Source organism: Numida meleagris, chromosome 16 (genome assembly GCF_002078875.1).
Source record: "Numida meleagris isolate 19003 breed g44 Domestic line chromosome 16, NumMel1.0, whole genome shotgun sequence".
NCBI classification, from domain to species: Eukaryota; Metazoa; Chordata; class Aves; order Galliformes; family Numididae; genus Numida; species Numida meleagris.
Window position 1 is genome coordinate 4670817 of NC_034424.1, and position 23075 is coordinate 4693891.

Consider the following 23075-nt stretch of genomic DNA (forward strand, 5'->3'; position numbering starts at 1 on the left):
TTGCCAGACATGCAAAGCAGCGCTGGGAAAAGTCCCTACTATGTGAGCCTCGGCTTCTTCTCTGCAACACACTCCCAACTTTACAAATAGGCAAATCACGTCGATGATTGCAGACTCCTTCAGGACAAGGAGAGACATTTTGTTCCGCTTGCCCTTAAACAATGGAATCCCACCTAACCAGAGCTCCCAGCCCTGAGCACGGGACAGGGCAGCAGCGCATAATAACAGGAGGGAACCATGTTGGCAGAGCCGCATTTAGCTGGTTGCCACATCTCACACGAGGAAAGCGAGACTCCAGCCACTGGCCGGGCCTTTCCCTTGGAGAGCTGCTTGGGCAGGGTCACTGGGTCAAGGAGGACAGGCTCTCGGCTGGCAAGCTGCAGTGCTGAGGAGGACACAGAAGTGAGGTCTGTCAGAGCTGCCATCACTTCCTCTGGAGCCCACAGAGAGGCACAGACACCTCAACTTGTGCCCAGCTCCACGGGCAGAGGCATCCCCTCAACGAGCCCCACACACCCCACAGCCGCCTCAAGAGCTGTTCAGCCTGAGGAACGACCATGGGGCAAACCGACGGGATCGGGAAGTCTCCGCGCCGCCCAAGCAGCCAAACGACCACACCGAACCGCCCACCACCTCACGCGTCCCCGAGGCCACCACAGAGCCCCCACTTCCCGCCCACTCCCTCAGCCGGGGGGGGCGGGTCTCGTGTAAACCGATGGACACCTCCTCCAATCCCCGCCCTCTCTTCCCCGCCCCGCTCCAGAGAAACCAATCAAAGCCCTGTTATTCCGGCCCGCCTCTTTAATGCTGCCCAATCAGGTAGCGCGGCTCTCGTCCTCCCCTCCCCCCGTCCCTGGGGAGGAAGGCGGTGGAAAGGGGTTACGTAGTGTCGGGTTGGTATTCTCGAAGCGCGGTAGTGGTTTTGCTCTGCCGTAGGGCTGCCTGCGGTGTTGGCGTAGCGGCCGCAGTTGGCGTAGCGCTAGCAGAGGCGGCTGTGGCGGGGAGCAGCGGCGGCCGTGCGAGGAGAGGGCAAGAGGTGCGAGCGGGGCCCGGCCGGCAGGGAACGGGCCGCGGGGCCGGAGAGGGAGCCGGGAGGCGGGCTGAGATCCCCCCGCGGGTCAGCCCGTGGGGCAGGGGCCGGGAGGGGGGCTGAGAGCTGGGCTGGGGGTGCCAGAGACAGGCTGCGAGCTTGGGGCAGCCCCGAGTGTGCGGGTCTGGAGGCGGACTGAGGCCTGAGGAGCCCAGCGAGGGGGTGAGAACGGGCTGAGACCTGGGCACGGCTCAGTAGGGCACCTGGTGCAGAGCGGGTCCCTGTGAGCCCGGCAGAGCCCTCTGCCTTCCTGCGCTCCCACAGCTGCAGGAGCGAGGCTTTAACCGCGCATCCCTGCAGGCGACGGGAGCCCTGATTTGCAGCTCTCAGTATCGGTGAGGATTGTCGGCTGCTCAGTGTTTGTAGCCTCGTTCCTTTTTGATGCTAATAAGCCCTTAGCCTTGGTGGCTTGGGTGTTGCATAAATGTGTAGCGAAAGCACTGTCTGGCCCCCAAACGGAGCTGTTCGGGGCACTTTGTGGTGCGGACCTGGTGCTGGGGGAAAGCAGCACAGCTCAGTGGGCCTGGCTGTTGGACATCGGATGACCTGATTTGGTTGTTATGCTGTGTAATCTGGAGCAGGCTGCTTTCTCTTTTTTTTTTTTTCTTTTTTTTTTTTTTTCCTCTGCCTGTTTCTCTGTTTATGAGATACAGGTGCTAACACTTAGGGCTGGTCGGAAAAAACAGAGAAGAAACAGACTTTGCATTTCCTGAGACAGAGTTACGTATGCTGGTTAGACCAATGTGGGCTGTAAACTGCTTCAGAAGATGACGGGTGAAAATAGAACAGATTTTTATTAGCTGCTTTGCAAAACAGAAATTATGAGGGGCATGACAGCAGCAAAGCTTGCCCTAGGCAAACGGGAAAGAGGATATTGGGACCAGGCTAATTGGGGCCATACCTCTTAAGATTGGTATGAGTCTGGGCTGAATATTACCCATCCAAACAGGTTTTAGAGAAGGAGGAGGAGCCCAGGACTGCCTGGGACTAATTTACTCATTTCCCTCCCAAAGGCTGACCTGAAGACCTGTACCAAGGAGTTGCACAGGAAGAGGAGAGAGAAACTGGAAGCATTCTGTATGTGCTGCGCACAGACTTAAGGCTTCTTCAGAGGCTCACAATGACTTCCCACAAGAGATGCTTTCTGGACGAGTTCTGCTGAAGTCAGAGCACTGCAGCCTCTAACTGGGACAGCTCCTGCTGGTCTGGAGCTGAGACTTACTTATCTCCCTTCCTTTTCCCTTGGAGATGTTGCAGAGATTTAATCTGACCTCTTCCTCCCTACCTGAAGCCTGCTGTGGCAATGATCCCGCAGCCAGATCCGACCACCAAAGAGAAGAGGATTGTGCATTTGAGGCTGGGCCATCATTGTAACTGAACTGGAATTCACTCCCTGCTTACGCTCCAGGAACGAGCGCTGTTCCTCTGCTTGCCTGTGTGTGTTTTGAGCCACTCCTCCCTCATCTTGTTTGGAGTCCCTGGGCTTTCCACACTGAATTTGCCCATGGCTTTCCTGATGAAGAAGAAGAAATTCAAATTTCAGACAAGTTTTACTCTGGAAGAGCTGACTGCTGTCCCCTTTGTGAATGGGGTTCTGTTCTGCAAAATCAGGCTTTTAGATGGAGGAGACTTTGCTAGCTTATCTACCAGGTAAGAAGCTGTTTGCAGACTTGCTTCCTGGCCATTCTTTTTTTCCTGATTATTCTTCACTCGAGCACTCTGGCATATGGCTACCACTTGCCTATCCCTTGATATGTTTTCACTAGTTCCATTGTTGGGCCCCACATGCTGTATCATTTTCCAGAGACAGGGAAGAACATAGGCAGAGAGCTCTAAGCCTGGAGATTGTTGGCTGATAGAGCTGCACTGTGATTTTCAGAGACACAGGGAGGGAGAGAGCAGGAGGTCGCGCGCCTGGAAGAGATTGGGTTGTGTGGATGAAGCCCACATAACTTTTTTTTGCTGTCTTTGCCCAAGTTTTCATGTGCTGTTTTAGATGCTGTGCTGTATTGCTTTCGTGCATCACTTGAAAATTAACTCTGTAGAAAGCTGTGTCTATAAAAGCAAATCAGCCTTCCCCAGCTTCGCGCTCTCTGTTTCGAAGTCACTGTTTCTTGATAAGAGTGGAAGTAGCTTGCTTTGCATTGCAAATTGCTGTGCAAGGGAAAACTGCTGCCTGGAGTCAAAGTTGTCAGTGCTGAAGATACAGTTTATCTCCTTGAACAAACACCATTGCATCTCCCAAGTTTATAGCTGCAGTATTTTCTTTTTAACGATTTATCGTATTGGGATCAGTCTGCTACATGGTTTATAAGGCTGTTCTGTCATCGTGTATCAGCATTTCTCAGGCTCCTTCGGGCAGATCTGTCCCCACTCCTGCTACTAATTGCTAATAAAAACTTGCTTTGTTTTCAGCTATGCACATAGATTATCACCAGCAGTATGCAAATGCAAATTCCATAGCAGCCTGGACTTGTTTTCTTTCTGCCCCAGTATGTGAAGGAAGCCGTCCATGGCATTCAAACTTGTTTTTTAACTTTCCTGAGTAACTACTCAATTTTAAAGGTACAGTGTGTGTTCGTGTTAGCTGGTAACTGTTTTATCCCAGAACTAAAGCCTAGTTTGGTCTGATTTTCCTTGTTGTGGTGCCGTGCACTGTGCTTTCTCATACTGGGAGAGAAGATTTTATTGGGCAAGTGTGAAACATTTCTGTCTTGGAAATAGAAATGATAGGGCAATGTTCAAAGCTTGTTTCTTTTTCCAGGGGCATGGTGCAACCTCATCTGAAGCATACAGAAACTGTGGGCATGGAACAGATCCAGAAATGGTCTATGAATTAATTTCTCTTTTGAAGAATATCTATCAAAAGAGCTTTCCCTTACCATGTGTTCCATTGAGGCTAGATCCTTGTATTTGGTGGAAGCAGCTTATCTAAGGAATTCAAACAGTTTGTGAACTTGGAAAGAAATTAACCCCTCTGCTTCCTGGAGCCATAGTAAGCTGAGTTAAATGGAGGGTGGCTCAGGAAAAGCCTGCACCAGGAATGTCCATCTCCATCTCCTTGTTGTCCTTGAAAGCAGCTCCTAGGAGCGCGCGCTGCTGGTGGCTGCTGACGCTGCCAGCCGTACGGGCCGTGTCTGGTTGTTTTCAGAGCTGGCTGGGGTTCAGCAGTTCTCTCAGCGCGCGGTGTGTTGCAGATTGCAGATGTGTTCCAGCAACAAACTCATCTGTAATTCAAACCAAACACATCCAGTGCGCTCAGCTGGCTCGATGGCTCATAAACGAGCGAAGGGGAAGTCGGCTGTTAGGCTTGCCACCTTTCCCCTGACCTGGCTGTAGTCTAACTGAAAGCACATGGAAACCTGTTCCTGCTGGGAAAGTTATGGGTCTCAATGGTATTGAGTCATTTGACCTTTTCCAAATATTTTCCCCTGTTGCAGTTACAGAAACTTCATGAATTTCCAGGAGCAGTGAGGAAAAGTGGAGAGGCTTCCAGACCCTGCCATGGCTCTGCTCTATGCTCCTCTAGTCGTTTTCCGTGATCTCTTTGAAATTCTGTGGATCCAGGGAAAGATAGGGAACTAGGTGCTATATCTGTGTTGCATTAAAAGCCTGTGCACTTAGTTAGGGTCTGTGATCATTTCTCTTAAACCAGCCACTTCCAAAAAACAATTGATTTGGAGTTGAAAGGTCTGTTGGGTCATCTTACAATGAACAGCTTACGTAGGAAGTTTCGGTGTTTGCTCTGCAATCGGTTTGAACCTTTTCTTTGGTCTGTGGCAATTAAAAAAAAAAAAGTACGCAGCTGTGATCAAAGAAGCTCTTGCTGTCCACGTGTTTTCAGAGAATTGATCTAGACGAGGTGTCCCATGTAACCCTGTAAGTGGAGCAGGGAGAAGTAGGTATAGGGCATGCTAAATCAGATTTTCTTTTTTTCTTCAGATATGGAACAGAGTGTTGACTTAGAAGATTAAAAGTTCTCCAGAGTCTTTAGTAAGGGTGGGGATATGGTATTCCCAGTGAGTTGCAGGGTGGCACTGACTTAAACTGACCTGTGAGCTGATGCAGGTGGCTGTGTTGGCCTGACCCTGTCCCAAGTCCACCGGCGCCTGGGCTGGAGGTACATACTCCAGATTCACACTGTGCCTTACAGCGTGAGTCTGGAGGGGTCCTGGGGGCAGCGTGGCAGATGAGAGCAGAAGCCCCTGCACCTCCCATCATTGGGCAGGGGCCAAGCAGCCTGGCTGAGAGGGGAACCTGACTGAAATGCACTAAGAATTAACACGCTTAGGAATTCAGGGCACTCTGGAAAAGGTCCAAGTCCTGTCAGCACATTGACTTGAGGATCTGTGTCTTGTTTTGTTGTTTGTTTTTCTTGCAGACAGGTGTCCCTTTTCCATGAATGCTGGGTTAAGGCCTCACTTTAGGCTGTGAATATTTTAGTGACTAAACCTGCAGCTATAAATTTCCTTTCTCCTCCTCTATTTGTAAAATCTTCTCCTTATGCTCTAGCAGGGCTTCTGAGGATAAGAGCAGTTTCAGTAACAGGGCTCTGCTTAACGAACGTCTGTCATCTGTGGGTTTATCGCTCTCCTTTAGAAGCTGGTCTTCTGAAAGTGCATCTGAGCCAGGTGTGGGCCAGGCAGATCCTGTATTTCCCCACTGAGCAGTACCAGTATATGCCTTGAATGTTATTAATCCAGATACTAAAATAGCACAACCACCAGTGAATTCAGTTGCCTCTCAAGTAGCTTTAAAAATAGCAGGCGTGGAGCAGTAGGGATGTATTCATGGCAACCATTTTTTGTAGAGCAGATGGGCTGCTGCGTTTTGCAGCAGTTTGAAGCTTTCGGAGGGTACGTGCATCTTTATTCTTGGATAAATGACATAACAGCCTCATCTGGAGTCTGTGGATCTGTGCGGGCGCCAGCTCTGCTGGGTGAGGGAGCGCTTCCGTGCGGCTGGAAGCAGGGACATCCAAACAGGGCAGAAAGCTGCAGCTCATGCACTTACGTCTGCGGGTATTACTGGGGAAGATTTGATTAATTCCCGCTCCACCTCCCCGCCTACAATGTCAATTAATGCTGAGTGGCAGCCAGATGCTCTTTACCTCAGCATTGATGACTCCTGTCTGCATGCTGGCAGAGAGCAGAGCTGGTGTGTGATGTAAGGGAAGTGGAAAGCCAGGTGTTATCCACACACTCCTAACACCTCATCCTACATTGTTTTGTTAGTTTGCCAGCAGTTTTGCTCTGGTATTTCTGGATTTGAAGGAAGGGTTTGTTCTCTGAAAACCCCTGGCTTACTCTAATGGGAAGACTGTTTTGCAAGAGCTTAATGACATTACAGGCGTTTCCCACCTTCCACGTTGTCTTCTGAAGGCAAAAAGTGCTACCTACCAAGCCAACCCGTAGGTTCCATTCCCCTCCAACTGTATTTCCATAGAGAGCATGCTTTCTCAAGCATGTGTAGGTTTTCTGATCCTGGCACTCCTGCACCAACCAGAGAATAGAGTTTGTCTTCTGCAGCCCAGCAGCTGTTTGTGTGCAGGCTGAAGCAGAGCAGTGGTGGTGTGGGAAGGGCTGACCTTGCTGGGGTGGTCTGGCCTCGAAGTATTTCGGTGCCATAGCCTGAACCAAGAATGTTCGTAACTCTCGCAATTTGTAATTAAGAGTGAAATCCACTTCCTGTGCTGTGTGCGTGTGGAAAGCTGGATGCAGAATGCCAAAGGAAATACTGATACTAGGGGAGGCTCCTCGCACCAATAGTTCCACATGGATTAAGGTCTGTGTGACTGTATCTCTGCCATCCTGGTGTGGGCACAGATCTAAAGCTGATTGTGTCCCTCAGGGGATGGGATGCAAAGCATCATTATGTCATAGTCATAGGTGCAACTTTGTTCTTTTCCGTAGGACATAAATAGAGGGGGAGAGGCATTGCCCTGCTGACAGCTGATGGGTGATTCCAACACTTTTGTTAGGGGAGATGCAAGTCTCACCACCTCAGAAATGCAACCGTCTCTGTGGTGCAAGTCAGAAATCAACTCATTTGCTGCCTTTGCCTAAATTGCCATTATATCTGACTCCATCTGACAAGTTTGGCTCATCAGAGACTAAAGAATGGATTCGGCCCACTTGAGATTTAAATCTTCACTACTGTCTGCTTTAAAGCAAAGGGTAGATAGTGAAATTGTCTCTTCTAGAGCTAGTGTCTCCAAGAGGGGAAGACAACTAACTGCAGTGAAAGGAGAGGGTTGCTGTCTGCATTCTGCCTCTTGCCTCAAGTGGGATTGCCGTGGAGTAGTGAAGAACTTCGTTGTGGCTCTGAATGGCTCTCCCACTTCCATATTTAGTACAATGTGTGCTTGGCTTTGTCCTCTGCTAGAGTGTGTGGTGTGAAAACACTTTAACAGCATACTTGCTGCACATGTCTGTAAATGCCAGCCTTCCCTATGTATAAATATATTCCATATATATGGATTGAAAGAGTAAGTTTTAATGCTGCAGAGCAGCTTCTTTGCGTTACACATGCTAACCTCCTGCTGTCTTGGCTGCAGCCTCAGGAATGGTCTGGGAGTGTTAATGGAAGAGGCATTCGAATGCAACCTCTAGAAACACTCTGCAATAAAACACAACCTAATTTGAGACTATAATAAGGCACAGAACCTGCCCTGCTTGCATTCTGAAACAAAACTAGAGAAACTACACAGCAAACGTGAGAAGAAGGGTTTTCTTTATAGCGGTACGGTGAAATGTCAGTGAGAGCAGCAGCAGCTGTTGAGATTTAACCTCTGCTTAGTTGGGGTATTAGAAAATGTGCAGGAGTGATAAAGCAGTGCAAGGCCGGTCACGGTGTGACCTTTGGTAGGCTGCTGTACCTGCATGGCCAGGCAGCAGGGCCTTGCAGCTTCACACCAGCCTTGCCCCTTCCCATTGCAGATCACCAGCTGGAGCCTGGTGTGAGACGGACAGAATTCTGTTAAGTCTTCCCGGCCCTGGAGGCTGTGTCCTGCTGGGTCACTGCAGGCCCTGAAGATGCTCTAGCTGGCACTCCTGTTTCACCTGCTGTCGCTTAGGTAGGGGCTGCTTTATTGACTAGCAACTGAAACCTAAAACTCTAGGTGATAACGCTGCGTGTACAGCATCAGTAAGTGCTCACATACAGTCTGCTTTTGAACTTCCTCCTAGCTGACTCTGAGCTGGCAGTGCTTTGACAGCTAACTCTTAGCAACAGCCTTATCTGCGTGACTCAAGCACTGCTTGGCTCAAAAAATTACTCATTGGAAAGTGTGTTCTGCTTTGAGACTGGGGCCCTGTGGCCTGCCTGGTTTACAGAATGGCACTGCTATCAGCCCTGGCCGAGGACAAAGTGGGAGAGGGTGCCTGCAGTCCCTTTAAAGACCTATATTTGTTTCTGAAATACAGGGACAAACCCAAATTGCTTCCAGGCTGTTTGTTCTTTGTGCTCTATAGCTGCCATCAGTGTTGACTCGAGCTTTGAAGCTGTATTTCTGAGGAATTCATGCATGCCTGCGGGAGCCTGTGGTCTTGCTGCACAGTTGTTAGTACTTTAACAGGCCATGAGTTGCCAATAGCAAGTTGTTCTGGTACCAGTTTCCAGATGAATAAGGTAGGTACAGATTTATTCTTAGTGTCACGGCAGGAAGATGCACCTGCTGGTGTTTCAGGAGAGATTTCCAGCTTCTCCCTCAGATCAGAAACTTCTTTCACTCGCCAGCATGATGGAGTAGCACAGTGAGCTAGCTCTTGCAACATCACCCATGCTTGACTCGGTAAGGTCTTGCTCTGTGCAAAGACAGGCGGATGTGGCTCTGTGCGTGGCCTCCTTTCTCAGAGAGGATGTATTCTGCATCCTCTGTGAGCTGCCAGCTCTGCCCAGTGCAGTGCAAAATGGGTCAGGTATTCTTTTCTAGCTGCTCCTCCTCATATAAAGTGGCAGCAGCCTTTAGGAGTGTCCCAGATCAATATTTTGATCTACTTTTCACTTTGTAACAACCTGTGACCTCCTATCAGTAATCCACGCTGTGAAGGTGATCTGTGTTTTTTCAGGTGGCTGTGTTACCCCACCCTGTACTGCAGGGTGCAGAATGGGAGGCTTTTTGTTCTTGCAGGTCGTTCACATTATGCCTTTGTGTGCTCGCTGGGAGACGTGGTACACATCACTGCCACTCCTGACTCTGTGTCATGATCTCTGGTACCACGCAGTGGGACTCGGAATCTCAGTTTAGTGCCTGGGTTTGAAAGGCGCTTCCCACTGGTCAAACAGTTGGGCCTGTGTTTGCTGGCTAAACAGCCTTGTTGTTTGCTGTGTTTTCAGTTTGAAGAGCGAGAAAGGGAATTGTTCTGTGGGATTTGAATTTGCTGCTGTTCATGGATGTCATTTTCATGTGCTTCGTAGGAGTCTCCTGCATTATTCAATTGATAAAAATGAGACGAGGAAAAGATGAAAGAAACGGGATGGGGCTGTGGGGACGAGGAGGAATATGAAGAGGATGCGCATGGAGAGCAGAGTTTTGGGAGGAAGCAAATGTTGAAGAGACAGGATATTGTAGATGAGCCAGAGCATGTACAGTCTGTATAACGGATGCTTTCCATGTGGACGGAAAGTAGCTGAGCTGGGAAGAGAGCAGGACTGTGCCTTTCCTTCAGCTGAATTCATCATATGTAGCTCATGAGGGGAGGCCTTGTCGAAGGTCTCACGCTGTTGTAGGAGATGGGGCTGAAGCTAAAAATACTCTCAGTGCCCTGTGCTGTATTCTAAATAAGAAATGAGCTCTGTTTGTTGAGCCTGAAAGTGCTGGGATTGCTGACGTGGGAGGAAGGAAGACAGCATGTGGATTTGCTGTGCTGGAAGGACTAGAAAGCTGCGGCGTTAATTAGCAGTGCATCTTCAGAGACCTACAGAAACCATCACCCTGCATGTGGTTGGTAACCAACTCTAAAATAAAATTAAAAAAAAAATACAAAAGAAATAAAACCACAAAGCTAAAACTAGACTTTTTGGTGATTACTGCTTCCTAGAGCTGCGTGTTTGCCAAAGCGAGGCACATCCCTTCTCTTGCCATGCAGCGTACAAAATGTAGGAGATGAAACGTGAGGGTTTGGTTGGCACCTTCCAGAAACTATCAAGCATTGTGCTCCAGTTTGGCTTTGCAACAGTGAAGCAGAACAAGGAACCCAGAGGGGGAAAGCCTGTAAATGTCATGTGGCCTCAGGGTTTCAGTTTGGGATAGTCACCTCCATCTTGCTTTCAGAATAAAACTTTGAACGAAATGACTGCGGCAAGGTGTTTCACTAATGGCTGTTGGGTTAATGATCAACAGAGGCTCGCTGCCTCTGCCTGCTGTTGCTTGCAGGACGGATCAGCACAAGCCCACCGTGATCAGCCCTGCAGCTGGAGCTCTCCAGGAAATGCGAGTTGATGTGTTGAGTGCTGTGAAACGGGGAGGCTGGAATGACCCCTGCCCAGGGGTTCTAACTGTGCTGTTCTCTGTCCAGTCACTTGTGTTTCCAGTATCTAAGGGATGATATTGCTCATCAAAATAAAATGATTGGTGGCTAGGAGAGGGGAAAGGAAAGGCTTGCCTGGAAAAAGCTCTGAGATCACACCCTCCCCCCCCCCCCCCCCCAAAAAAAAAAATCAGACTCTGTCACGCTTTATCCACACTTTAGACAGAAAAGGTGAGGCTGGATGTGTTATCAGGGTTTGCAGTGGATTTTGGTTTGCACCTATATGGGCTGGGGAGAGCGTTTCAGCTTGACTGGGTTGTTTTTTTTCACTGTGTTTTTTCTGTTTCTCTTGCTAGTTCCCGTTCTTCATGTTATCATGTAGACTGTGCTTGCGTGTTGCTGACTGTGAGGGGGTAATCTAGGGTATTTATAACTGAGCAATCTTTTCAGCTCTTAATGCTCCATTGCACTGAAACGAAGCAGTAGTCATAGACTTGCTGTACCAGGACAGCCCAGCTCATGTGCTGCTTCAGAGCCGGGCTGCCTGCCCCTGTTACAGGTGATTATGCAGTAACCCATCCGTAGGAAGGCTCTTTTCCTGACTTCTGTCGGGGGCCTTTTATGTTTTATTTCATACTTCAGTAACACCAGGCAATTGCATCTGCATAAATATTGAATTCCTTTCAAGTACAGTGTTGCTCATCTTATGTCTTCAAGTAGCCTTCAGATCTCATTGCCACGAGGGAAATACTGTGCTGTGGAGGAGTGTGTTTCCTTTTTTTTTTTTTTTTTTTTGTTAGCTGCCTTCCTGCTTTGTTGAATACCTTATTGCCTCTGTACTAGGAGTAGCTGATCGTACTCTGTTTGGCCACTGTTCTCTTCAAGGTTGGTTTCTGATGTAGGTTTACAGCAATGGCCTTTCCTGCGTTCCATGCAAGCGTGACTGTTCTTTCAAAATAAACCTGCATGTTGTCTTTCCTCCAGAAGTGATTCATACTCATCTCCAGTAGCAGCTCTCAGTAGTGGAGAATCAAAGATACGCATCTGAATGCAGCTGGTGGTGACAGCCACAGGGGAGGTAAACCAGCTCTGATCCTCCAAGCCCCACTCCTGGCAGCCAGGCAGCAGGAGCCAATTCTAACGTTTCCCAGTGGCGTAACCAGCACAAACTGCTGTCACAAAGCAAAACATTTTATCAAGGATCCCAGCCCGTTGCTACTGGGATGGTGATGAGCCAGGGCTGCAGCGGGCTTTGTTCTGCAGCCTTCTGTAATTTGCAGACCTATTCTACTGAGTGGCCTTTCTGCAGATTAACAGCCATATTGATATTGATAGGAGGGCGTGTGAGTTCAGTGAGAATGTGTTTGTACCTTGTCCTTAAAACCAGCGACCTGATTTGTCCTGCTGAATAATGCCTTTATAAACAAACCATCATAAAACATTTGTATTCATGATGGGACGAAAAGGCTGGTATTAACACATAGAGGGATTTCTCCTATTGGTTTTGGCTAAATGTGTACCATATAGGAGTGACTCATAGAAAAACATGTCTGGGCCCAGTAGGGTGTTACCTCTTGGGTAACTGAAGGTACTTTTAGCACTGGGGTTGACTTCAGGCAGCTTATTTACTGAAGAGCTCTTCAGCGTACTTGAGCCAAATTGCAGTGATGTTACATCACACGGTATTAATGACATTATTCCAGAAATGAACTTGGCCTCGTATGCAGGTTAATTTACACTATAAAGACTTCCCTAGTACAGCTATGTTGGCAAAGTCTCTTGGTTGAAAAAGGGCTGATATTAGCCAAAAATGTCACTTAACTATTTTAGCTTGTTCATGAGCCACAAATCTGCCTTAGAAGCAAAAAGATTCACCTCAGTACATGTCACTTGCATCAGGAACTTTGTTCCTAGTCTTGTGTTGATTCTGTTCAGCATCCTCATTTTCCAGACTTACTGTCCCAGCAGAGTCCTGGAATATTGGGTTGAGCCATGTCTTGGTTTTTCACCTTGCTGTGCATATGGGTTATTCTTTTTTGTTTTGAAAGGTAGCTTTCTTTTTTTTTTTCCTTAAAAGAGCATCATGTTTGCAAATAGAGCGTGGAGCTGTAGCCGTCTCTTGTACCTTGCACAGTAAGGATATTATCAGAGTTTTCCTTGCTGAGTTTTATGTTACTGTCTTTCTTCACTAGGAGTTTAAATTTAGGCAGCAAAAGGCAAGTCTGGAATCTCTCAGAATGACAGCTAACACTTAGGGGATGGAGAAAGTTTATAAATACATCAGCAGAAGATAATCAGTGAATCTTCATTTCTTATCTACAGTCTGCCACGAATGAAAAGACTTTCCAAGCTGTGGTGTAACTGAAACTCATGTTGTCTCTGAGATACAGTGAATTAATCAACCTTAGCTTTATAAGCATCTGTACGGAACAAACCTAGGGGCTTTTCTGAAGCTTTGGTTCCTTTATCTGTTAGAACTGCAAAGGAAATTACAGTTGTAATTAGTCCAAAGGGCAAATGGGTGCTGGGAGAGTCATGAGGCTTTCTTTTTTCTTCTAATCTTAGTTTGGTGTTTTTACTGCACAGTGCACTTAGTGATCCTGAGCCCACCCCCTCTGTGCCAACCTTCCCCCAGTGCCATAGAGCTCCCAGCTGGGGTTGCTCAGCCTCTGTAACCCTCCGACTTGGCTGGGATCGCAGGTGGGAGCTCGGAAGCTGTTCCTAACTGGGTTGTTCCCCTACCCACTTTACACAGAGTGCACTGTGCTGTGCGGTGGCCGTGGTTGGGGAAAATCAGATCTGAAAGGTGTTTTGGCCCAGAGTCAGGCAAAGTCTTCAGAGCTTGCTGGATGTGAGCTGCAAAGCAGCCCAGACTGCTGCAGCACCGAGCAATGCTGGGAGCAGCAGAGATTGCTCATCTCAGACCAGAGCATGCAGCACCTGAGCTCTGTCAGCGAGTGTCGCAGCTTGTGGCTGAGCTGGGCAGGCCAGGGGGAACCTGCAGTGCCAACCTGTTCTGGCTTTTTCTGTCACTGAAACGCTTGTGAATTTGCCCACAAGAAGAAAGTTTGGCATTCTGGCACGTGATGCTTCCTTGGCTAATCCAGCTCCAGCGTAGTCTGTCAGAACAATAGAAGTAGGAGTTGGGGTGGTGACTCAGTGCATGATCGGAGTTCGAAAAAAGTAGAAGCGTCTTTCAGTGTTCAGTATGCACATTAATACAGATTCGTATTTCAGTGACTGAGTCATCCATCCAGTTATTCCTTTCTTTACACTTCAGAGTTTGGTCCTTCACTTGTGATGTGTTTGCTCCTGGCGCGCATCCCTGGCCTCTGCCCAAAGAGAACTTGTGTTCTGGAGATGTGGCAAGAAGTCCTTGGATGTCCTGCTCCGGGTGGGTCTGTCAGCAGCACAGTTTGTAACAGAAGGGATGTGTTGCATGATATTTACTGTTACAGGCCCTTCTTGTCCTTGTTTTCCCCATGTCCAGCTTCTCTGCTTCAAGATGACGGGAAGAAATATGAAGACCTCAAAGCAGACTGGCTGTGCTGTGCATCTCCTGTGTGTGTGTGTGTGTGTGTATACATCTTTTGCTGCTGTATAGCTGAGCCTCTTAGAATGTTTCTTCTTGCCTTCTCTGTGCTCCACCCTCACTTACCCTTCTAAAAGTCATCAGACGTGTTCTATAGCTTAACTCTTAAAGGTTCATTGTTCTGTGACTTTTTGCTCCATTTGGCACAATTTTTATTTTGTTATGCGGCTTGTGCTGTTGTGCTGTTTTTTAATAACTTCTATTGTTTCTACTAGTATCTCATACATCCTCCGTGTTAGGAGGAGAGGTCTGAGTGCATGGAGTCTGGGCATAACTGAATTACTGCCTTCCAAAGAAGCTGTTAATGTACAACCAGGAATGCTGATGCTAGAGGGTTTTCTACTGTGATTGACTACTTCCCCTGATCCCCAGGAGGTATTACCATTCCCTGCCTCGTGCTGGTGGGCCTCTATCAAGATTGATCACTGCTTTCGAGGGAGCTGTAATGTGCAGTTCAGAAGCTGTGTGTCTTTGGAAATGGGCTCTTCTGGGAGTAAGGTTAAAGCCATAAAAAGTCAATCACTTGCCTACTAGATACCAGCGTATTTTTATGGAGAACTTTGTATCCTGTTGTTATTTCATATTAACCTTGTCACACTTACCCCCTCACCTCGGTTTTGCTCTGGCTCTTTCCTTGCCCACCTCTCACGTGCAAGGAGCTGTCTTCCCCTGCAGTGAGACAGCTTTGGAGTCTCTTACCTTTGTTTCTCAGCTGTTGCTGAAGTCTCTTCCATTAAATTTTCTTTTCCATACAATTGCTGTTTTTTCTGTTTTCTCCTGCATTTGTCTCTGGGACGTGTGAATGCTTCATTCTAAAGGTGCTGGCGTTCAAGTTTGGCATTTAGAGAGCCCGTACGTATCTCCCCTCTGTAATGAAGAGCTATGTCGACCAGTGGGGCGTGGGTTGGGTCCTTCCCTACTGCAGTTCTCTGAACTGTCTTTGGGGATTCAGAAGTTAATTTTGTGAGCACTCGGTGGATGTGACGACCTTACTACTGAAGCCTTGTTTAAAACACTTGCAGTGAAATATCCAAATAAGACTTGTTTCAAATGACAAAGACTTGCTTAGTTCTCTTAGTAACACAGTCTGCATCATCCGTCTCTGAGCCATTTTTCCATCATAACTGCTGATGCCTACAGTGCAACAACCAGCACTTGTCAGCTGGAGAATACAGGGTTGTTTGCAGCGGGGGAGACATCCAGCTATTTGGGTTGGCAGTTGTTCTGGTCAGTGATGTAAGCCCAGTCAAAACAGAGTCACTTTATTGTTGAGAGCTGCTTGCTGGTCTTTCTGTTCATTTTGGTCAAAAATCCCCCAAATCCTTCCATGTTTCCATAAAGCACTTGGATGCTGCACCTCCAGGTTAAACTGTTGGATTTTGTTGTATTGCATCTCCAGCTGTTTTGTTGTTGTTTTTACAAGCCTGTATGGTGTTCCCTGAGGAATATGGTCTATCACCTCTCCTGCTTGAGATATCCTAACTGAAATTCCCCATGCTCAGCAGACTGCTTCTGCGTCCTACCTACATTTGGTACATGCTAACCCAGCAGCAGGTAGGAAGGGCAGCAGCCCTCAGTCCTCGTGAACATGGCACGTTCCCACGCGAGCGTTCAGCATTCTGTCTGATGCTGGTGCTTACTGTAGCCTCTTGGTTCTTCCTTTTTCCTTGCAAGGCATCTGGCTGGCAAAGCCTTGGAGATGCAGGTTTTTTAATAACATCCGTGCTACAGTTAAGTACTCTGTCCTAAGCCTGTTATTTGGAGACACCCACAGCTTTTGGATTGTAAGTCTAAACCAGCTAATGGCTAGATAAAGGCTCACTTTCTACTGCATGTATTTTCACCTACCTCTATGTTGTCTGTGCTTTGTGGGCACTGATGAGGCCTTCTGTTTGTAGCAGGACCTGCCATGTTTGCAGGATGGTGTAAGTTCTGGTGTGCAGGGTGTGCAGCACTGTGAATGCTGATGCAGAAAGGGTTTTTGAAGTGTTTTTGCTAGGCCTTACTGAACGTGTCTCTTCCCTTACAGCTTTGCACTAGATAACCTGGTTAAAATAGTAACTGTCTTCTCCAGAGTGTAACACAGGATTGTTCCAGGCATTCTGAGCTAAGGGAGTGTCAGCGATCCTGCTCTAATTCCATCTTCAGCAGCGCTGGGGAATAGATTAGGCAGCCCTAATGGTGTGTCCCTGCAGCTGAGGGGACAGCCAAGGTATGTGTGGAAAGAAATGCTGGAGGAGACGTATGGCATCGCCGTTCAGATGCGATCTGTTGAAATAAGTTATTTTTTTCTTCTTTTTCCTCAGTGACTGAGGGAACATCTTTGTACCCACACCACCCTCTTCCCCAGAAGACCCACTGCTGGGGCATCAGGACCCCTTCAAAGTTTTCTTTTCAACTGGCTGCGCTTTAAATGAATCTGAGCTGAGGCTTGGCTTTGGTGGCCTCTTCACAATGGCATTATCTTTCTGTGCCTTATCAGATGGAGGTGTTGCTTCAGTGATGCACACCGCTGCATGAGGTGGTGAAGCAGGCAGGGGAGCAGAGCGCTGTCTGCTGGGAGCAAGGCAGGGGATTAGTTCTGCCTGAAGGATCTGACGCAGATCCACATCTCGTGGACTGGGGGGGTGTGGGCTGGGCATCAGCAAGAGGAGAGCTTGCCCTAGCCTTTGTGTAAACGAGGAGGAGGGGATCTGAATAAGAAGCTCTTTGTGTATGCTTATCTCTATGCTGTCTTATTTAGCTCGAGGTGTTCCCACATCTGCTCCTGTGTATGAAACGTCAGACTGACACACATTGCTCTACTGAAATGTTTGGTGTTAAAAAGCTGTCTTGTGTTCTTGCCTTCCCAGTAAGCCTATAGCCCTTTCATGGTGTTTCGTACTTCTGGCTGTCTTACATACAACTGCTGCTGTAAAGTAAGGGCGACTGCTTTTCTAAACAGTTCAGCAAGGCAAAATTAATTCCTTGGGCTGTGTTTGAGACACTGTACCCAGCTGGGCACAGCTCAGCTTCGAGTCTGTAAATAGAAGTTCTAATTTCTGTTGTAGCGTCTGGTGGGACAGGACTCACATTAGTCTGAAGTAGCATGGGTCTTACACATGGCCTTTCTAGAAGCATTTCCTTGTGTGCTTGTTTTAGCTAACTCACAGTTAGCGTTGTGGCTTTCTGTAGCAGTGCTGCTCTCTCTGTGGCACTAAAATCACAGTTGGTAAACATGGCATCCATAAAATCTGTTCCTAGTGCTTTCTTCTGCCCGTCTCAGAGCTGCAGTAAGACTGTGCGAGATCTGGGTGCCAAGAGGCTTTGTGGCTTTCACCAAGTACGGCTGTTACTTCTACGCTGGGCTGTAAAAGTAGTGCAGTGGGTTATAGCTATGCATTGCTGCTCTAAGTTAGGTTCAGATGTGCTATGGTGAAACACCCACGGACTGTTCCCTGCCTGGTAAGGGCTGTCCCACTGCTTGGCATGGGGCTGGCACGGCCCCAGGAGCCCGAAGGCCCCACAGTGTTACCTTTAGAATGCTGCTTGTTCCAAAAGCTGGCACAGGCTCGTGTTGGTTCGTTCTCTGGTGGTATATTTAGGTCTGGAAGAATAATTATATAGCTTTGAATAAGTATCGAGGCAGAAGAGGGCAAAGCTGAGCCTGGAGGGGATTCGCCCTCCTGAGAGCTTTTTTGCAAAGTAGAACAGACAGTTTTTGTTGGTTTGTTTTTTTTTAAATAAAACTTCTGAAGGCCCATTGAATTGACACCTAGTGCCCAGCATTGGTCTAATCTATTTCTGGCGCTTCAAATACAGAGTATGATTTTAATGATTTTAAATTAGGTACTTCTGGTTTTCAGCTGTTAGTTTCATGGTTTGCTTTTAGGTGCCGTGTGATTATGCTGGAAGGAAACACCTCTGCGGGCGCTTTGGGCGTTGTTTTGGTTTCTGTCTGATGGTTCCTAATTGTACATCAGAGAATATTCTGGAGCTAAATGCAAAACGCTCCTCATCTGAGTCCACTTTCATCCTATTTTAGTGCTCCCTAATTACCATCCTGACGGTAACTTGATGGGAGGTGGATAGGCAGAGCCCATTGCTTCGCCAGGCACCGTCTTTTGCAAACGTGGAACTAATTTCTTACAGTGTGACTTGAAACAGTGCTGCTCCCTTGTCTAATGATACAGCCCTGGCCCCCACCCATAAAAGCCACTCTTGAAAGAAAAAATGTTGGAAGTCATTGCTGAATGTTTGCAGGCTGGGGGCTGTCTGCAGTGCTGCGTGTGCCGTGCCCCCAGCTCCTCACCCCGGGTCTCTGCCAATGACTTGAGCTGTGTGCTATCTACAGCAGGTTTGGAAGGCCAGCATGTATCCTTAACAAGAAACAAAATGGTTTTTATGCTAACAGCATGTTGGCTATGAAGAAGCTCTTTATTACTAATCAGTACTTCTCGCCACATTTTTGAAATAATTAGCTTCATCATAGCTGCAATGTAATACAGGAGGGAATCACAAGTAAGACTCGTGCACACAGCCAAAGCTCCAGCCCATGCTGGTGAGCTGGGCTCGCAGCAGCACTGCTGGACCCATGGGGTGTGAAGCTGCCTTCTGAGCTTCGATTCCAAGTGCTGGTGTCGTTAGCAAAGAGAGCTCTGGCCTCGCTCTCAAGGAAGCAGTGGTTCCTTTACAAAGGATAGGAGAAGATTGGTCTTGCTGAAATGATCAGTGTCTCCTGCATCCCGTGCACCTTCCTCGCATTTCCAAAACGTGTGTTTACAAGCATTTTTCTGTTCAGTTGAATTCTTTTTTCGTTTCATCAGTGCCTGAATTTTCTTTCCTTTAGATCATTTGAGATACCTGCCACTATGTCAGCTTTAAGGCACCTCAGATATGAAATTTAACTTAACTGATGTGGCTGGTTCAGTGAATAGGCAAAGCCATTTTTGTCCCTCTGGAAGTGCATCTTTTTCTGCCTGGAGGAGTTGGAATGAGTTGAGTGGAGTAATGAGAACCAGATCTCCTCTTGAATTAATCCCAAATTCAAAGGTATTTTCGGCACTTAGATGCTAACATTTCAATGGCTTCCATCTCTAGAAAGGAGTTTTAAGTTGCTGCCTTGAAGGACCTGCTGTCTTCTGTTTTCCTACCTTTTAACGAAGGGTAATCAGCCCTCCTCTGCATTACAGAGGATTACAGATTTTAGTTTATCAGCTACCCCTTCTCTGGGCTCTGCTCTTAGCTCCAGCCAGCACGTTGAAGTCCTTCAGGATAGCTGGGGACTGGCAGGGACCTGTAAGGCCAGGCCCCAGCCCATGGCATCGTGTCACGGTTGTGCAAGGGGCTGTTGGGCTGCCTTCTGATTTCTGCTCCTTCCTTCCCAGGAGGAGTCGAGTCAATAACAGGATTGATTTCTTCCCTTTTCCCCCAATCTCTCCAGCCTACACCGTGCCTGGGTCAGATGGCAGGAAGCTTTTCTTTTGCTGCCAAAGCAAACAGTTTATCTGGTGCCCTTGCCCCTTTTGTCCTGTGCTGAGAGAAGAGATAAGAGTTCTATGCAGACTTGCTAGCTCACGGCTGTCAGTGGTGCCTGCCTCCCTTAATTGGTTCAGGGCCAAGGCCTGAGCTGTAAGGGGATCACTTGGTGCAGAGGATCACTCACTGCCCAGGGCCTTGCAGAAGGCTCCCCACACCTCCTTTCCTGCTCCTTTGAACTCACATTCTTTGGAAGGTGAATTTCAGCTTCCTCGGAATGCTTTGCAGAAGCCCAAGCTGTACCTGAAGCATCTCGTGCTCAGAGAGCCTCTTCTTCCTCCTCATCTTCCTCTTCCTCCTGCAGCTTTGATGCCTGCCTCAGTCACAGCCTCCCAACTCAGCTGGTGACTGGAACAGGATAGCGAGAGCTGTGTGAGAAGGGTTGCCCTATCTGGCTGGGACTGCTCTCATTGCAGCTACATCCACAACCTTTGTGTGAAGCATGCCACATTTGCTTGCCATGGTCCCATCTGCACGCTCCCAGGAGCATTTCCACCTGTGTTTTTGTCCTCCATCAGGCCAGCTGTTCTCAAGGGCTTAGTCCTGGCTTATGAAGCAGGATGGGAAGGAAAAGCTGTCCAGGAGAAGAGAGCATTTTTACTGCACGGAAGGCTGTACAAAGCAGGCATGTGTAGGAAGATAAGCTTACAAACCTTCAGCCCAGTTCAGTTATAGAGGTTGGCTCTGTCTGGGCCGGACAACAAATGAGCTAAACCAGCAGAGCAGGAAACGTGGAAGAGCTTGGGAAAGAGTGTTAGGCAAATGTTGGTGAGATGATTCGTCTGCCCTGTGGATTTGATCTGCACTGACTGGTGAAATTGGTTGATGCTAAGGTAACGCTCTTCACGTGGTGCAATTTCAGGATGCATGGATTGAGTTACCTTGTAGAGGATCTTTGCAAACAATGTTGCCACTCATTAACAAAGATTCTTCATAACTGGGATTGATTTGGCTCTGTGGTTTCATTTGAAAACTGTTTTATTTTTCTTTGCGTTCTCGTAGAGAAGAAGTCCAGGAAAATTGTGTCCGCTGGAAAAAGAAATTTACCTTCGTGTGTAAGATGAGTGCCAACCCAGCCACAGGACTCCTGGACCCCTGCATCTGCCGAGTGTCTGTCCGAAAGGTAAGCACTGACTTCTGCCTCCAGCAGGTACCACCTGTGTTTTATTGTTGCTTCCCAGCTGCTTTTTTTGGCAACAATGAGAATGGTGATAGTGGACTATGGTGGGAAGGGAGGATTGTTTGGGTTAGGACAAACTGAGTGGAGCCTCTTTCCCAGCCAGGGTACTTAACAGAGAGCAGGGCGTTAGTACCCTTGAGAGACAGAAGTTTGTGAAATCCTTACAGCAAATTCCAGGGTTGAGTAATGACTTTCCCCCTGTTTCCCCAGCCCATGGTAATAGCTGCTCTTCCTGTTTGTTTTGTCTCCCATTATAGGAGCTGAAGGGCGGAAAAACCTACTCCAAGGTAAGAGCAAAGAAAGGGCAAATGTGACGGAGTGGTGACTGTCTTGTGTGCTCTTAGTGCTTTACACCCATTGTAAACCAGTGGCTGAACTGTCAGAAAGTAGCATGGCTGCTGCGTGAAGCAGTCTGGAGAAGCAGTCATTAGTTCTTAGGCCTGAGTTAAGTGATTTTCCAAAAAAAAAAAACAAAAAAAACTTACTGGCAGGGACAGGATCCAGATTGCACTGGATGTGGATTTGAGAGGGGGGCTGGGAAGATGTTCTGCATGTCCTCAAACTTTGGGGAAGTTCTGAGTCAGATGTGAACTCTGGCTTCTGGCAATGTCTTGCTAATGAAGAAATACAGACTAAGTTCTGTTCTCCCGAGCACAGTAACCAGCCACTGCTGGGATGGGCACTTCATTGTATTGTGAGCACAGGCAGAAACATACATCAGAAATCACTGCCCTCCCAGGGCACAGGAGACACTGAGGCAAGAAATAAACATTATTTTTATGTTCTGTTACACTCCCATCCTCCTCATTTTCTTGCTCAGGCTATGGGAGAGACAATGGGCTGGATGCCACCCCCATCTCTTTGTGCTGGAACAAGAGACAATGTTGGCTTAAAAGCGGAGTTCACACAGAGCCCGAATCCATGTCTGTTTGAAAATGAGTCACTGGTGCTAGTTTCTAATAAACAGATGTTTGGGTCACACACAACTGTGTGAGAATCTCTTCTAATCAATGTCCTTCCTGGGACTATGGATGTAACAGGCTTTGAGAGGAGGGCTGTACTCACGCCTTAATACTGCTCTATCACAGAGGACGGTGTTGCCATCCATACTGTTCCTTTTTTGTGGCTAATGAGGGCAGTATCTCTGGGGCCATCAGTTTCTCTTCCACTACATTCACACTGAGGAAGCTGTTACTCCTCCATTCTGAGGAGCTGCCTGTCCAGGGAGTTGGAAGGAGAGATGTGCCTGCCTTTACCTGCTCCCACATCAGCAGGAACCAGGAGCAGTGGAGCTGTTTGTGCTCAAGGCAGAATTTCCACAGACTCGTGCACCTTTTGGTTTGACGTTGTTGTCACTTCAGTGTCAGGGGTTATAGAGCGGAAGCTAACAGGAAGGACTGATAAAGCGGAAACTCTTTCCCAAGCTGGAAGAAACCCCATCAGCTGGCTGGAAAACTGAGGAAGCTATTAGGAAAGGTTACTTCTGAAAACATCCTCTTGCTAAGGGATCCTTCCTCTATATACTGGGAGTCTGCTTCCTGAGAAGAGCATCTGACCTCCGCACAGAGTGTGGGTCAGTGGAGAGTTCTCCCACACTGCTCTGGTGTCAGCCTCCGAGAGGCTCTTGGCACTCTGTTAATGCTTTGGTGGAGGAATGGGGATCTGGGTCTTGGCCACTCGTGTACCATGTTGTTCTGGAGTGGTAACATCATACCTCTTCTGTCCTCCAATTCTTGTGCTCTGCAGCTCAGTGTGTGGCTTTCTCCTCTCCAGTTCATCTCTGAAAGATTAGAAAGTCACTGGTTTTGTGTTGTTCTTTTTTTTTTTTTTTTTAAGTTTGTTGCTGAGTATTCAGCAAGAAACATACCCCTTGACAAGAAGAGAAGGAGAAAAAGATGTACAGCAAGGACTGGAGAAACATTTGAGTTAAGGGAATCCTTAAGAAGAGAGTGGAGTTAGGTTTTTTTTCTTTTTCTTTTGGAGAAGAAAGGTTCCTGTTCTATCCCACCCCTTTTTTTCTTTGCCATCAGCACTTGTTCCCTTTTCAGAGTGAGATGGAGGAAGCAAAGCAGGTATCTTAATCTTGTTGCTATCATCCCTTGAATCATGCTTCTTGTGCAGGCATGTGTAGGCTGCGGCTTAAACTTTTGATTTGGAACAATGGGAACCAGAGGTCGCACAATAGCGAGTGTGGTTTGTGCTGCAACTCCCATCAGCTTCCAAAGG

General features: G+C 47.7%; 1 protein-coding gene across 1 annotated transcript in view; it reads left to right on the forward strand.

Annotated features, from left to right (window-relative positions):
- Positions 873–23075, forward strand: part of FAM102A (family with sequence similarity 102 member A) — a 35661-nt gene continuing 13458 nt past the window's right edge. Inside the window, exons 1-4 of the mRNA XM_021414197.1 lie at positions 873–1036; positions 2104–2740; positions 20672–20792; positions 21107–21136. Of these exons, the coding sequence (XP_021269872.1) occupies positions 2595–2740; positions 20672–20792; positions 21107–21136 (297 nt within the window). The 5' untranslated portion in view covers positions 873–1036; positions 2104–2594. The remainder of the gene's footprint in view (positions 1037–2103; positions 2741–20671; positions 20793–21106; positions 21137–23075) is intronic.